Source organism: Branchiostoma floridae, chromosome 2, assembly GCF_000003815.2.
Source record: "Branchiostoma floridae strain S238N-H82 chromosome 2, Bfl_VNyyK, whole genome shotgun sequence".
NCBI classification, from domain to species: domain Eukaryota; kingdom Metazoa; phylum Chordata; class Leptocardii; order Amphioxiformes; family Branchiostomatidae; genus Branchiostoma; species Branchiostoma floridae.
In genome coordinates, this window is record NC_049980.1 from 15,214,491 (window position 1) to 15,231,094 (window position 16,604).

At 39.1% G+C, this 16,604-nt stretch overlaps 2 protein-coding genes across 2 annotated transcripts in view; one reads left to right on the forward strand and one right to left on the reverse strand.

The window, feature by feature from the left end:
- Positions 1-5,533, forward strand: part of LOC118408615 — a gene marked incomplete in the record, with an annotated part of 11,270 nt that extends 5,737 nt beyond the window's left edge. Inside the window, 8 exon segments of the mRNA XM_035809435.1 lie at positions 3-44; positions 47-155; positions 1,577-1,794; positions 2,226-2,430; positions 2,570-2,780; positions 2,907-3,045; positions 3,348-3,510; positions 3,840-5,533. Coding sequence (XP_035665328.1) covers positions 3-44; positions 47-155; positions 1,577-1,794; positions 2,226-2,430; positions 2,570-2,780; positions 2,907-3,045; positions 3,348-3,510; positions 3,840-4,053 — 1,301 coding nt within the window.
- Positions 4,911-16,604, reverse strand: part of LOC118409438 (nuclear receptor-binding protein-like) — a gene marked incomplete in the record, with an annotated part of 15,622 nt that continues 3,928 nt past the window's right edge. The window contains 15 exon segments of the mRNA XM_035810469.1: positions 4,911-7,312; positions 7,432-7,495; positions 7,838-7,894; positions 8,448-8,580; positions 8,805-8,855; positions 9,085-9,184; positions 9,499-9,631; positions 9,772-9,870; positions 10,001-10,059; positions 10,476-10,559; positions 11,231-11,257; positions 12,653-12,747; positions 14,042-14,082; positions 15,036-15,125; positions 16,419-16,520. Of these exon segments, the coding sequence (XP_035666362.1) occupies positions 7,116-7,312; positions 7,432-7,495; positions 7,838-7,894; positions 8,448-8,580; positions 8,805-8,855; positions 9,085-9,184; positions 9,499-9,631; positions 9,772-9,870; positions 10,001-10,059; positions 10,476-10,559; positions 11,231-11,257; positions 12,653-12,747; positions 14,042-14,082; positions 15,036-15,125; positions 16,419-16,520 (1,332 nt within the window).

Genomic DNA, 16,604 nt, shown 5'->3' on the forward strand with positions numbered 1-16,604 from the left:
AGCGGACGTATTGATAACGTCCCAGATAGAGGAGATTTGGAGGGTTGAGACTTCGGAGGTCTGGGTGACGTGAAATGGACGTATTTTGGGTGTCGCAGCGGCGTGTTCCGTACTTACCCTGGACATAGATCAAGAAGGACGTACGATCCTACGGGGTAAGCTCATGCAAGAAGATTTCCTCACAAATTATGATCATTCGGTGCATGCATTGGTTATATATTTGATTCTATAACAACAGATAAAATGTAACAAGATGAAGATGACGTAGTGCTACAAGTATTTCTCATTGATCAACGTGAAAAGGTACAAGACGGAGCGCAACTGCTGACAATAGAATCACCACTGAAAAAATGGCCATAGGTCACAGCAAGTAAAAGTTGTGGATGACAACCTCTGCAGACTCCAAATCTAATTGGAGCGTGCAAAACAATCAAGATGGGAAAAAACTGGGCAAGATTTATGGATCATAACGCTAACTTTGTAACAGAATTGAGGAGATAGAACACGGTATGACTATTATAAGCAGCTGAATGAAAGACAGTTCCCACCACCCACTGCCAAATGTTTAGTGCATACCAATTGCAATTACCTTCTTACATTGTTGATCAGCGCAAATGGAGTTTTGCTAGTAGAACTGATAGAAGTTTACATGTTTTCCGATATGACTGCTCTATAGCTCTCTAATACTAGCTCTATAGCTCATGGTGTAGTGAAACAGAAGCGTCGCCTTGCGGACAAAATTATTATTACCATCATTCCATGTGGAAAGATTTTGATTTCGTATCTGTGATTGGTCAAATGTTTTAAGGAGTTTCATTGGTAGAGATGCCACCCATGATGACCAATGGTGGCCTGCGAATCTAATACCTACGGTACAATTACCCTGTCTATCAAATTTACCTGTCTGTCATTGGTTAGTTTTGTCCAATCATATTCATTACTAACTCCGCTTTAGCCACTCAATTTAAAGTTTGCTCCCTGTAGCGAAATATCTGCATAATGCTTTCTGGTCACTAGGGGTCGCTGTGAGACCGTAAGCACTTCGTTCAACTGGAACCATGTCGTGAAAAGCGTTTGTATGAGACATTTTCTTGTTTAACCTCCCTAAAGTTTATTGTTTGAGTGTCGTCCATTATGTTCTCTCTCAGATTTCCTCCTCAGATCGCTTCTGTCGAAAAAGAGCTAGAAATTGATACCAGGGTTGCGCTAGTTGAGGGTTGCGCTCAGAGTTGGATAGGGGGAGGGGGAGAGCAACATCAAATCTTGCGAACTATCATGAGATAGCCATGTTGACTCCTGCAGGGTTTCCTTGCTTATGGTCTCCTCGGTAAGGTGTATGAATTGATTCCTGCATTCATTCATTCATTGTCTACGTGAGATAAATGCTCCTGTCCTTGGTGCTGAACACCATCCACACGGGTAAACAAACTTACTCCTGGGCTTAAACTAACAATGTGCAGCAGTATTGTACTCCATTGTACAACGAGATTGAATGGAAAACCATCTGCATCAGGAATCTGTTTATTTGTATATTGTAAATGCCAGTGACGACGGCAGCGCGATTTTCCCTTTGCAGGCGCCCATGGTACCATCGCGCGATCACAAACCCACAGAAGATCACCATCTCCAACGCCTATCTGGATGCTGCTGGGGTCGGCAAGGTTGTCACCCTGTCACGAGCCATCTTTGAAGGGATGCCCATCCCCGACCAGGATGAATGTGAGAACGCCACAGCGATGGGCAAAAAGTTACCTGGAGGGTGTCACTGTGAGAGAAACGGAGAATGTCTATCAGGTATATAATTCAATAGCAATGTTACAAGAAGTGAAGTGTTAATAATCAACTACTGTAGGCAAGTCACAGGACAGATCAACTGAAATATCAATAAGTACAACTCAGCACAGGTTATATATCAGAGTAAAGTGATCTTGAAACTGGTTAGCACACCAAAGATCTGCTATTCCACTGTTTAGCTTTGATAGAGAAAGCAGATTGTAAGTACGGTTTTTGCAGGTTCGCTGTGCAGGCAAATTCTCCTAGCTGTTTCCAAAAAGTACAGGGAACAGTGAAACACGGCTAAACGTCCCCTTCAAGTATGAGTGCAACTCATGTAAGATCGTGTGGGCAACAACAGCCTGAAGTCTAACTTCAAATAACTTGATCCAGGGAGGGGTTGCTTCCCAACTTGTTGTGATTTTTACTGTCATCCCACGCTTTCATTCCAGATTACTGCTACATTAGTGAAGCACCGGGAACCAACCAAAACCTTCCCAGATGCGCATCAGACAAGGTTCAGGCTGTGGGAGGTCTGGACATCTTGTACAACGACTTCCACGAACACATCTACGGCATGATGCAGTCCAGTGACTTTAAGAAGTCCTGCGGACAAAATTACACTTGCCCAAATGGAGAGCCAGGCTGTCAAACAAGGTCAATACTGGCAATGGTTTTCATTCTAATAACAGTGCATTTAGTTAGTCACAAAGATTTGACCAATCGAGCATAGCTGCACGGCAATCAACATCATGTAATTAATAAGATTGACTGATGATGGCTCTGTCTATTCCAGATGCTATTTGTTTGACAACTTCGCCAATTTGGTAACCGACCAGGACTTCCTGTCGCTTAGCAACTTGGATGAAAGAGAATACCACAGGGTGTCGCTTGGCAGGAAGGAAGGGGAGGTCATGATGGAGTTGATATACAAGCACAAATTCTTCGAGAGGAAAGAGCAAATCGATTTTCAGGGAGCATGCAGCGTCTCACCATATTCCCCCAAGGTGTGTTCATTAAAAACTGCTTCTCTTGTATTCATTTATTCATTTGGCTGGTCATCTAACTAGCAGTGGCAATGTTTATGTGTGTATTATTGACTACAACACGTCCCAAACACAATTTTACTTCAGGTAACACTGGAGGGCATCCCCACGACACCACGAAGCCAAGATGACTATTTCAGAAACAAGGGTCCCATACCAAAGTTCTCCAACGAGTTTGGGTGCATACAGGATGTGGTTGGGTTCCTAGCTAATGTGTCTGCATTAGGTAAGGAGGGTTTCTAATGACTACTCTTAGAATGTGTAATGTACATCATGGATTCTGGAGTACTGAAATCACCGATTCTGCTGATAGAGTTCCAAATTGAAATCTCTGCCATCAAATGTTATCTGCGATCAGGATGCCCAGAAATGTGTAAGGGTGTTCTCCCACTCCTACATTTTGAGCCTGCTGATCTAAAGTTGCATTCCTGAATCGTTGTTAAAACGTTACATGACTTGATCTACCCTGACAAATCTATGAAAGGTGCAGTTTACTGTTATAGATTTTGACATCATCTACCATCACAGGTCCTACAAAAATGATCATGGGAAACATATCAGGTCCGTGTACGTCAGGTTTCTACTATGTCATCGCTTTGCCGAGGACAAACCTGTTTCTACTTGTTATTGAAAACTGGACCAACCACAAGGAGAGCCTGTTCTACAACTTCAACTGCCGCATTCAGAACAGGTCTGTTGCAGTTAGTTATTACATATATTTGAATACCAGGTACGAATGCTGAGACAACAGCAATATAAATTATATCATTTCTCAGTGAATTATCATTACCGGTCAGTAGACAGCAATCAATGGGCAGACCTGAAGAAAGGATGTCAGATATTCAATGCCCATTTGTGGCTTTCTGTTATAGGAGAAAAGCCAAATACACTACATAAATGAATACTTTTATAGACACGTTCAAGTCTATACATATTCTACTTGAATCCTCTGATTAGTATCATAGGCAATTTTCATACCTATTTCACAACAAACGTTTCTCTTGATGTCAACTGTTACAGGATTGCGGACTCTGGAGCCTTCAGAATCATCAACGGCACATGTGCTCACACAGACGACCAGAACACACTGGCCCGGCCCAGGAAGTGTCCTATTGTCAAGGATATCAACATACCCTGCTCATATAACATAGGGACTTCAGCACAGCATTCACTTATTGTGATGATGGTGTTCGCAACTTTCACTTGGATTCATACCTTCATACTTGGTACTTAAGAATACAAATGAAAAGAAGGAACTCATTGGACGATATGACAAAAACTATGAGAAACCATATAATAGATTGCAGTGCACTGCAATTGTGTTTTATTTTATTCAATATCTAAGAAAATCAGGACGCAGTGAAATTCAAATTCTAGAAGAGAATTAGTACCTTGTACTGATAAAAATAGGTTATTGAATTTTTTTTTAAATGTATTCAATAAGCAATAACTATGATACCTGTTAAGGTGGGATCAGCATCTGACAGTTTTTCTCACTGAGTACTATTATCATGTGCAATAACAAATATTGTATTACATGTATGTTAGGTAGAATACGCGATGTTAGGCTCAGATGATGATAGAGAATCAGGTGAAGAATACTTAACCACCACTCAGCCAATTATTGCCATATAACATGACACTTATGACTTTGATCATTGGCAAATAAATTCAGTTTAAACACTGTTAATGATTTGGAACATTAGATGATCAGGTATATATCCTATGTAAATACAGTATAGCAGTTTAAGATTTAAGCCAGACATGATTTTATTGTATTTTTGGATTATGTCTAACTTTTGTAATACATGTAATTGACTTAATATAACTACAGATACCCTGCTAGTAAAAATAAAAACTTTTGTTTTTACTCATCCCTCTAGCAGTTAGATACTATAGTATAGACTGCTTTTCATTAAAGCATAGTTAGGTTAGTAACATATTCATACATGTACATCATGTATGCTTCATATTATGTTTATTATGTAAACATTCTAGATGTATATTAACCAAGGAGAAGGCAAATTCCTTCTATGTAGTATTCGAACAACGTTTGTCAAATTAGCGTACATCATGACAACACATCTTCTATGATCATTCACTTGCTTTTATTGTTTTAACATATTAAGAACAGTAAACATAGAACTATTGCCATTACAGGTGCTCATATTAGGGTCAGCAATATTTCAGGGTTGGCTGATCACAACAACCTATGAATAAAACTATGTTTTATTCAACAATACCGTGTTGCACAGAACAACTGATGTTTTCATTACACTAAATTGCCCTAAGTTAGACTTGAATTCCAAGTCATTTGGCAGACTGATAAAACTGTGGGAATTGGTCAGGGAATATCTTATCTAGTCATTGGAGTACAGACTTGTCTGCTGCATGTTGGTTTCAAATTGTGACTCTATGGCTGGGTAACTCCTATTGCCAATTTCTAATATTGTTCAAGCAACTTGATGATCTGGCAGAGATCGTTCACATCATGCCATAAGTTACTGCTCCAAAATGTGTGCAATTAATGATCAAATTCTACAGAAACATACAACGTATGCATGATCCCAAAGATGGGTTTGGGATATATAGTCCAACCACAAAACACCTATTAATATAAACTGCTCTCATTGTGCAGCAATACAATATTGGTCGTCTAACTTATCTAATGGGATGTTTAAAGTGGCTCAACATTCATGTTTTAATCTAAAAGATAAATATGGCGTTAAAAACAATAACCTGAAGCAAGATAACTATATATATAACGTGCAATAACATAGGAACAGTATGCAAAAGTAACATTATCTGTATGTCTACCTATTCACATGGCCTTCAGTTGTTAAAATTATGCGACATATTTACAAATTACCACTTTTGGATAAGTACATTTTACCCAAGTGGCCCCATAACCTTTCCGGAATTAGATCTAAAGTTGGGGATGAAAACAAGTTCCCTTCAATTTTCCCTAACCTCAGACAAGTAGTATTCGTTTTACAAAATACCTTGGAATATAGTAAATGAAATTGATAATAACTGTTAAACAATTGACCCTGCATATTCCTAGCTAAGTGGATTTACATGTTACCTTTTAATGACATTAAACAATAGTGGCTCAGAGAGTTAACTTCAGATACACAAGTCTTTGGCACTTGTAACTAACTTGAAGCCTGCATTCAATGCTTTCCATTCATTGAGGCGCAAATAATTTCTTTTTCCGTTTAACATCTAGTGCAGGACAACCTTAGGCTAGATTCCAGTTGTCTCCTTGAATTTCTGGCAGTGAAGCATAACATTCTGATTCACATATCAATGTGAACATGTACATGTAAGACTTCACTGTGGCCTCATAACAGTCTTCTTTATACCAATATTTTCTTCATCATCATTTTAATGATCCTAAGAATTCAGTTGCACAGCTAAAGACTTTTGGCTGGTTGCGAATTTTGTTTTCCTAAGTACATTGCAGTGCGCCACCTGTGGTCCTGAGACTGTAATTATCAACAAAGATTATAGATCATGCATTCTTGTAGCAAATGCAAAAATTACATACAATGAACATATGGCAATATACATGTACTCATACCTAATACATAAAACTGCACTGGTATAAGAACTGGCCCTACAAGTACAGGTAGATATGCAGCACTGAAGCTGGGGTTTCAACTGGAATAAAACATAGCAATTCACAATGATGACCCCAGGCTACAATGGAAAGCTAATACTCTTTAGACATTGACATTACATTTTAGGCACTTAAAGCTTAACATCAGCATTGCTGAAACCCTGTCCTTCAGACGTATCATAAGCACTTTTTCTTGTCTCTTTCTCAGACGAGTTTAAATCAAATGGAATAAAGGCAGCTCCATGATACAAGGAAGAAACTGGAAAGGACAGAGGGGAGCACAGGGCTGTCTCCAGCTTTTAATGTTTGTCTGTCCCACTCAATGGGTGGGGTGGGGGCAGAGGCCAGCATGGATGGGGGGAGAATGTGGGTACAGGGACATGCTCCCCGAAAAATGTTGGACATCCAAACCCTAGGAAATGCTGTTTCACACATTTTCAGAAGTAAATCTGATCCAATGGGAATCTGGCAGCCCACGTTGTTAATTTCCGTGCATTGTTGAATCTGTCGAATTTGGCAATTAAGAAAATACATTTTCAGTTCGTGGAGTTAACATTTTTGGGTTGGATGGGGTGAACTTTTTGCATGTCCCCAAAAGCACAATTTCAGTCCCTGGATGGAGGGAAAGGTCCTGGAGACAGCCCTGGAAAAGTTTGAGAATCTCTTTCAATTCTTTATGCACTTGTTGTGACAGCTGTGGCGGCTGTGGTCACCACTGCTGTGACTCCTGTAGGAGGTGAAACTTGAGGGGGAGGGACTTGTTGTTGCTGCTTAATGTGGTCCTCTATCAGTTTAGCAATCTTCTCCTTGTCTTGTTCACAGATGAAGCCATACTCTACCAGCTCATTAGCTAACAGCAAAGGCTCCTCCACTGGAAAAATGAAACAAAGCTTTTATCATATGGTAATTGCAGACATAACAGGAATGAATATATAATTGTCAGAATGCTTATCCATAAAGTACAACAACAGCACAACACAAAATACTTACATGGCTTGAACTCGCAACTCAGCTGTCTGTTCATCTTGTCTTCAAATCTTATTCTAATAGTCAACTGTAGGAAATAACATAGTACAAAAAATCAATTCCAACTTCTTATATTATGCAAGCTTCATACAGGCAATAGCATTACCATGTACTACTTAACCAAACACCCACAAAGACAGTGAAGGTTTTTTCTCTCCAAATTATTTAGCTACACTGCATTCTCTTTTCAGACAACTTTAGACAACCACACAGCTAAATGCATCATTACAGACACTTGACATAAACCAGATCAGGAAGTGAGAAACAGTAATATCCATTTGAATAAGGAAACCTTGGCTGTAATAGTTGCTGCTGAAATGGTACATATACTTGGAAAGGACTTTACAATGCCATTAATATGGAGACTTACAGACAGAGTGTCTTGGCCTTCTTCAGGTCCTTTCACATCACAGCTCATTTTCTTCACCTTAGGAAAAAAAAATGTCAGTTATACATGATCAAAATAGAGGACCATTATGCAATATCTACTGAAGCATTTCTTAAAACAGTGACCAGCTTGTTTCAACATTTTCACTGAAGATTATGAGTAAAAGCAGGCAACACAAGCAGAATTCAAAATGTTTTATTTCAATTCATGTCTGGTGGACATACTGAATAGTAAGTATCCAATACCAGCTCAGATGAGAAGGAATAGTCATGTCTTCAAGTACCAGATTGATAAACAAATGTATTCAAAAGTTCATTTTTTCTAGAATTATTTTAGACTGGATCTTGTTGACACCATGTACAGTAGAGGCATCCTAACAAGATTGCTTTAATCAATGCATGCAGAAAGATGTGCATATGTTAGTCATTCAGCTGCTGCTGCACCAAAAGCCTGCAAAGCTGGCATGTTATGCCTGTGGGCATTGATGACAACCTAGATACAGATGCCCCTGCAATACATGCACCTGCAACAGTCTGGCACCTGCAGTGTTGAAATGTATGGACAAGTAGTTTGTCAAGTACACAATACTCACTCGTCTGTTCTCCATCTCCACCGGCTCTGGTGTGGCACTTTTCTCAGACTCTGCTACCTCCGGGGAGACAGGACGGGGTTTGGACACTTGTGGATGTGGCATGGCAAAAGCTGTCAGTGGGTAGATGCCATTTCTGTGTGGAGAGAAAAAAAGGAGACAAAGGTTGTATTATATATTGGATGGACTGCTGCCAAAAGCCACTATATCCATTCAAGCAAGACTGTAACAGCAACAAAGTCTTACAGATTTAGAGAAAGATTGTGGCATAGATGACATAGATCAATACAACTTTCTCTTTCTATGGTACTCATCATCATCATCTGATGTCCTTTTGATAATTTGGCATTAAACACTCACTTGACATCCTCCAGGAATTTCTCCAGCTCTAATGCAGGAACATCACACATCCTGGAGAAGGAATGAAACATCTGTTAACATCTCAGCACAGTTTGGAAACAAACTACCACAAATAAAACATGCAATAACAATTTATTGAGGAAATGACCCACCTTACACTATTCTTGGCAACATTTCTGGCAAATTCATTTTACAGTGCAATTTTGTGCAATTTGTAGTCCACTACAATTCATCCTCAGTATGCGCTTTTCAGACTAACAAAAAAAAATGTATTGCTCACCTCAGTTGACAAGATGGCCTCCCATCAGCATGATGGATGGAAGCAAGCACTTTGTCTTGCTCACTTAAGACAAGTTCATCGATGTTGTCAGGTAGTATTCCTGTACAACAGGAAAAAATACACAGGTTAGAGCAAGTCAATCACCATTGTAAACATACAGACAAAGCTGACCAGCTCTACTGTAGGGCTCACCTGGCCAATGTCACCACTTTTTGGTGGTCCTTTAGATAGTCCCCTTTATCATGCCAAGCATAAAAAATCTTTATGTAGTGACCAGCTGTCTACATAGATTTTATCAATCCCCTAAGTGGTCTTCATGGTTTGACTGTATTAAAGATTTTTCAGTAGTCACGTCAAACTGTAAAATAGAAATACATAAGAAATCCAATGAGAGGGTATCATTTCACAACTTACTTTGTTTGTTGACAAAGTTGTGTGCAGCTAACAACTTGAGGGAGTGGACCTCAAACAGTACATGGTGAAAGAGCAGCTCACGGGCAGTAGGGCGCTTCACTGGGTCCTCAGTAAGACACTTGACAATGAAATCCTTCATACAGAAAAAGGAAATTCTCAGTGGCTGTTGAGAGAAAGATCTGGATACCCAAACAATTTGATACAAATGTATAAATGAGGAATCACTTTTTAAAAAATGAAGATTATCACAACACAAAGTCTTCATACACTTACTTTTTGTTTTGGATCTTCTACCTTCTCAATTGCCTTCTCAATGGCTTCCTTGGACACAAACGTTCCCTCTCCATTGGGCTGAATTTCCAGAACTGCCATCTACCGGGAAGCAAAACTTTGTCATTCTTGTCCTGTTTTTTCTCCTCTTCTTCTTGTTATAGAACAATTCAAACAATATTGGCGAAACACACATTTAATGCATGAACCAGAATCCAAGTCAACTGCTTACCTCTAAGGCACAGACCCCAAATGAGTAGATGTCAACTGCTGTATTTACAGGAGCCTTTCCTGTAAAAGAAAAACAGAACTATTGAAGTTGATTTAAACAACTACAGAACCAAAGTTTTACAACACATCTGTTTCTGCAGAGTGATTCACACTTCTACTTTACCTTCTTTTAGGTGGTGAGGTGGTCAGGAAAAGGGGTTTGAAAGTGTGTCTTTGGGAAAGAAGCTTCACACCAATTCATCACTATGCTGAGGTGAAAATGAGTATCTAGACTTGGTTAGGTATGTCCTCTTAGATAAGAAAAAAGGACCTGTGTTTGAAGAGAGCCTAATATTGAGCATATTTATGATCCCAAAGTAGGGATCCATTCCAGCGTAATTGGTGTGCTATGCTGAAAACAGTTTACCAGTTACGCCAACCAAAAAAACAAAAATTATCTATCAACTGAAAACAAGGACAATATAGGGTTCAATTACCTCCGTATTCCGGAGCGATGAAGTGCATATGTCTCTGCTCCTCCCTGTACGTCTTGACATGGTTATGGATTGCATCAGGTGCAACTAGTTGCAGAAAAAAAAAATATGATTAAAATCACCTGTACACGCATTGTCTACTACCTGTACACAAAGTTTGTACAAGACAGCATGGAAGTCAACTATCACCTCAATCTTCTACCTCTAAAACATTCAAGACAACACAAACAGATAAATGGACCAACATCACTGGTCATAAAGCATAATGCCTACATAATGTCTATACACACCATGTTTTCTCCCATGATTTTGAAGGTATGTGATGGTTTGATGCATGACTTGGAATAAGACCTGGTAAAGGTAATTTCCTAGTACTTTTTTTTGTCTTTCATAATGTCTTAGCTCTGCAAACTGCGCATTTCAACTGCTGCATAGAAAGTACATCACCACACACCTTCAATATGAGTGAAAACTATACATCGAGAGAGAATCTTTTTTTTGACATGTCATGCTGGTAAATGAGGGGACAAATGGCTATCATGAACTACAATGCATGCCTTTATACTGCATGATACTACACATGTCTCAAGAACATGTAGTAAAGCAGAAGCTGCAACAAAAAGGGGTTGGGCAGTCAGATCATCAGATTTCTGTGAAAGTCGGATGAAAGTCTACATCGTCTATAAAACTGAAAAGATTAGAAAAAAGGAAAACAGCTGCCTCTAAGTGCTTTGCATTGGAGGAAGAAGACAGCTCACCGTCACTGACATCTATCCTCTGTAGAACTAGAGAGGACAGAGCACAGGAGACCAGTGTCTCTTCAGTGTCGCACAGAAGGTACAGTAGAACCTTGGTTATTTCTGGGAATGTAATGACCAATCTAACCGTCTCCCTACAAAAGGCTATCTGTGCCACCAAAGTTGGAAATGGAACAGAAGCCAGCAGGGAGAGGGATTAGATCCTCTCTTGAATGACTGTGTGAAAAATGTATGAGTTGCCAGCACAACAAAACCTCAATCATTATCATTGCATCAAGATAATGTGCATGTCCAACTGTCATGATAACCAAGGCTTTACTGTACTGCCAGGAGAGACGAGAGAGCAATGGAGAAGATGCCACCAGCTTGAATGCCATTAGTGATAACAAGGTATTGGTCACATTATAGCCCACATTCTTTAGCCTACATTTGCTCCAACAGTACCAAATAGCCCAGAAATATACTTAACAAGGTAGGATCCTAAGCTTTTAGCTGATGCCTTATCATCAGTAGGACTATTCAGCTGTAGACAAAGCTGTAGGGCTGATATGAATGATCTTATCATGATCAATATTGACCGACAGTGGCAATGTATATTATCAGACAACTATGATGTAAAGTAGAGGAAGGATATTGTTACTTTACTGTACATGTAGTTCATACAGGAAATGTCACTGTTAATGTTCATTTAGAACAGGAACAAATGGCATATCAAACTGTGGCATGTTCATCCATTGCCTCACTCCTCTCCAGTAGAAAAGGAGCACTGATGATGCTACCATAGTACGTCTAAAGACAAGGTGTACTGACAAGCAGAAACAGAAAGAATTGGTGACAACAGAATTTTAACTATTTCATTTACCCACAAATGAACCGACTGCGTACTTACTTCACTAAAACTAAGACATAAAAACATATCTATTGACAAAGTATAAAGTAGACACATAGTGAAATAAACCTAGCATCCTAATAAAACATTACTACCTTATAATACAATAGGAAGCAGTCTACCTGTACAGTAGGCACTTGTACACAGAAACAAGTCTAAGTAGGAACTACATTCATAGGCAAAAGTTTGTACACTCATGGGAACTACCATGCAACTCAGCAAGAGTGAAAGACAGGGGTGTGCAGAACACCTAGCATGGAAAGCAAGGTTATGGGCAGCAAGGTGCAGAAGGGAGAGTGAAGCAATATGGTGAGACAGGGAAAGTCTTCAAGTATTCTTTTCTTTTTGTTTCCTCCATCAATAGGTTTACTGTTTTCAACAAAGTTCATGGTCAATATTTGCATGTGATCTTGAAGAACAGGGAAACCAGCACCAATCATGCTGTTTCCTACTTAAAGAAGTTAAAGACAAGGAAATTTATGTACTTACACACAAACATACATAATACGAAAGACAATTCCTTTGTGCTTTACCTGAGCCAATCTTGATCAGCCCGTTGTGTTGGATGAAGATTGTGTCACAGTTCAGGTTACCGTGGATGATCGGGGGATCACAACTATGCAGGTAGCTAGAAAAGACAATGTGGACACAACATGAGTTTGTGCCATGTGTCAAAGTGGGGGCTAAACAAGTTTTACAATCACAAAGCATAATTCAAAGCAAGTCTGTTCAAAGCAGAAACATCCAATACTAATCATTCCACACATTACAAGAGACAACAGTTTAGATGTCAATTGCAATCTGCACTTATTAACACATAAATTAGTCTCCAACAAGTTGCAAATAAACAAATGTTTCAGACTTTTAGCTAGGAGGGCATCAATGATGCCCTACTTTGCAGCAGGACGTCTAGAGGTTTCCCAGGTAATTTCCCAGGTAATTTCCCAGGTAATTTCATACACAACGTTTTAATGCCTCGTCTATAAATCCTAGCTAAAAGCCTGATATGGATGTATGCATATGCAAACTGTATGATTTGGTCAGGATCTCAATCTTTTCCTCAAACATACAATGTATTAAGTGCCTACTGGCTTGTAAGTGTAAAGGCCCCATGAAATCACACCTGCACACACCCATGCAGTACAATCAGTCTTACTCCCATTAGAGAATTGTCAGTACATTTTGTACTAGCAAGGAACATAATGAAGAAGTCCTTGGCTTGGTACATAGAACATCCCTGCAGGGAGCTATCCTTTGGCCAGAGCCAATCAGCCGATGCTGCAGTGCCTAAAGTCCCTGTCACACATTATGCACCTTCTCATGCCTTTGCTCCCAAACTACATGTAGCATTGGTGACAGGTTGGGAGTTTTTTTTTGCTTTTTTATTTACTTAATGGTCACCATGTAACAAAACCTGAAGGTCATTTCAAGGTGTAAACGGAAGGCCACTCCATGGCTAAGGGTTACATTGCATCTGTACTAACAGCATCTCTTCTCCCTAGGTCAGAAACATCATGATTGAGACCAGTTCAATTGCTCGAGAGTGAGGACTAATTGACCCAATTGGCGAAATAGGGGTTACAAAGGCTGCTCGGGAAAATTCCCTACTCAAAACCTATAGTCAGTTCTATTCGTCTGATCTCAACCAGACAGAATATGACTTTTTTGACTTTCGTCTTTAAATCTATAGTCAGCTGACTCAAACAACATCAGTACAATGCAAAGGCTTTGGATCAGATCAGCAACAAGTTTTTCCAAGTCATGCTTAATACTTTTGAAAACATACACTCTGCAACAGTACTTGCCAAATTAAAGAAATGTGTATTTTGGAGTCTTTGCTGATCTGTTCCTTTTCCTGAATGGCTTTCAACTGTTCTGTATCTACACAGATTGGTTAGAGCAAAACACAGCAAGGGTGCTACCTGAGTGCAGACAGTATTTGTGTACACCATCTTTTCCAGGCCTGGAAGGGAGGAGCAAAATTGTACATGTCATGGTAAAACCCACAACACCCACCACCTACTGTAATTCTGTCTTAATCTGTATTTCCTCTAGTGGTAGCACATATCTAATAAACAAATCTGGCATTTTTTTCTGTCCTTTTCCAATAGTAGTAAGACACTGTAACTCTCTTTCATTCATGAGTTGATATTCCATTACAAATTGATGCCAGTAGTAATTTTACACAAAACTATCAAAAAGACCCAGGTTGATGTTGTGCAGATATTACCAATCAATCTTGGCACCTAAACATAGTCCGTCATGCTATTTAATCATCCTTAGGATCAGTTTCTTGCAAACTTTGTTTTCACTCCAACTTAGTAGCTGGTGATTTTACTAGCAAAGAAGTGCTATACCTTCTTAAAAGGTAAATGAATGCAATCCATTCATGTATGTTTTGGAAATATGTTTCATCCATTGATCAAGCCATATACCTTACAGAACTTTTTCCCTTTTTAGTTGCCTGATACCATGATAGTCTAGATTCATGGCAGTATCTTAATCCCCATTTTGTTGCCATAGTTACATTATAACAATACACCCCTCTACCTCCCTTACTGCATGAGAACATGATGTGTAGGAAAATCCTTGAAAATACTAGAAAATTAATGCTCAAACCTCAACCAACCCAGATGTAATGTACCTTATTGTACATAACATACAAAGGAGAAAAAACACAAAATAAAGGACAATCGTTTGTTTTCCAGATATCAGTCTGGTCTTACACAAGCTTCATCAACATTGAACTTATTTCACTGGTAATTTACAGTCTTGTCTACAGAGTAGCACCATGTTCATTCAGATAAAAACAAATCACCACCTAGCTTTACGGTTTACCCGTGGCAAACAAGCAAATCTGAAACATGATCAATGAAAAATAGAGGAAAATCTGCAGAGAGACCTCCCTGTCTTTACCTTGAGGTTCATGCTCTTGTGATTCTTCTTGGTTTTGTTGAGGAATTGCTTCAGGGACCCTGATGACATGTACTCCGTGATGAAAATAATCTGCAACAGAAGTCATAGAGGTGAAACAAAGCAATACACATCTACCATAGCAGTACTCCCCATTCAATTCTTCCAACAGTTCATACTTACATATTTATATATTACAGAATTGGATGATCAACAGTCATTTCAAGTCTGGAAAGTTTTGCTTCAAATCTAAGCTAAGCTGCAAAAAGTTGAACTGCAGAGAACCAAGGCTAAAGCAGAAATAACACATCCTTCTGAGCACAGGCCTGTGTACACATACACTGTTGGTGTCTCCATAGCTTGAAGATAGGTTTTCCTCTGAAGTCCTCAGGTTACTTGGCTTGACAACCATTTTGTACATCCAGCATTGAACATTAGAGAGTAGCAGCCTTTCCTGTAACACCCTCACACACCACTGCTACACAACCTATCAAAATGCTAAGCTAACAGTTTCCACAGATTTGCCTGCTTGGAAAGATTTCTTTTCCAGGCATAGGGAGGTCCACATGCCTGAGAAAATCTACACTTGGTCAAGAGCATCAAGGTATTATTGACATGAAAGAATGAGGTCATTCTATTGTGCATATGCAAATAAGCTTGGAAAATGATAGGGCATGGATACCATCAACAACACCTGATCACCAATTTGTTAAATTGTGAAGACGCTTTGATGACACTTATGCAAGAAATCTTCATGTACATTGACAACATTCTACAGATAACACAAGATATTTAACTTCATTCACTCCTCGAGTTTGATATTACATACTGTACTTTTGCATGCCATCTGCTTACATTCAGGGTCCGTGCTCAGAATACATGTATGTTCAACGAAGGCCTTGACTTCTAGGGTTACTGCAGTTCATATTTCACAGGTTACCACCGGTTATGTCTGTTTCTGAACAAAGTTCAAACCAGACTTCAATAGAGATGTAACAACATATTTGTCCCTCAGATGACATCTGTCCAAGGTAATTCGAAATAAAGAAATAACATGGTTTGTGCTAATCTATCAAATTTGACGGCTTTTTGTTTTAGAATTCTGACAATACATAAGGAAGATTAAAACACTTCCTCATTCTATTGGGATGGAAAAACTATACAATAATGTTACAAGCATATATGTGTATGCCATAAAAATTAACGCTTGCTCTTTGGCACCACACATGACCCAAATATTATGCTCTCTTCATTATACTTAATTTATAGACAATGTCTATCAGCTCCCTCTGTCTGTGCTTCATTAAACTGCAGTATATCTAAAGAGGCAGATACCAGTAATGTTTCCATTCACAGTTTCTGGGTACATAATTCATATCAACATACCCTTGGCTTGTCAGTTTTCCCATCTGTCCAGTATTTGTGGAATTTCACAATGTTGCAGTGTTCCAGTTGTATCAAGTTGTCGAAGACAGCTCTTATCTTATCCTGACAAAAATAAGGAATAGAATAAATGACATGACATGACAAAACACCTTTTGGGTTAGTGCTTTAGAAATACATTAATAAGTA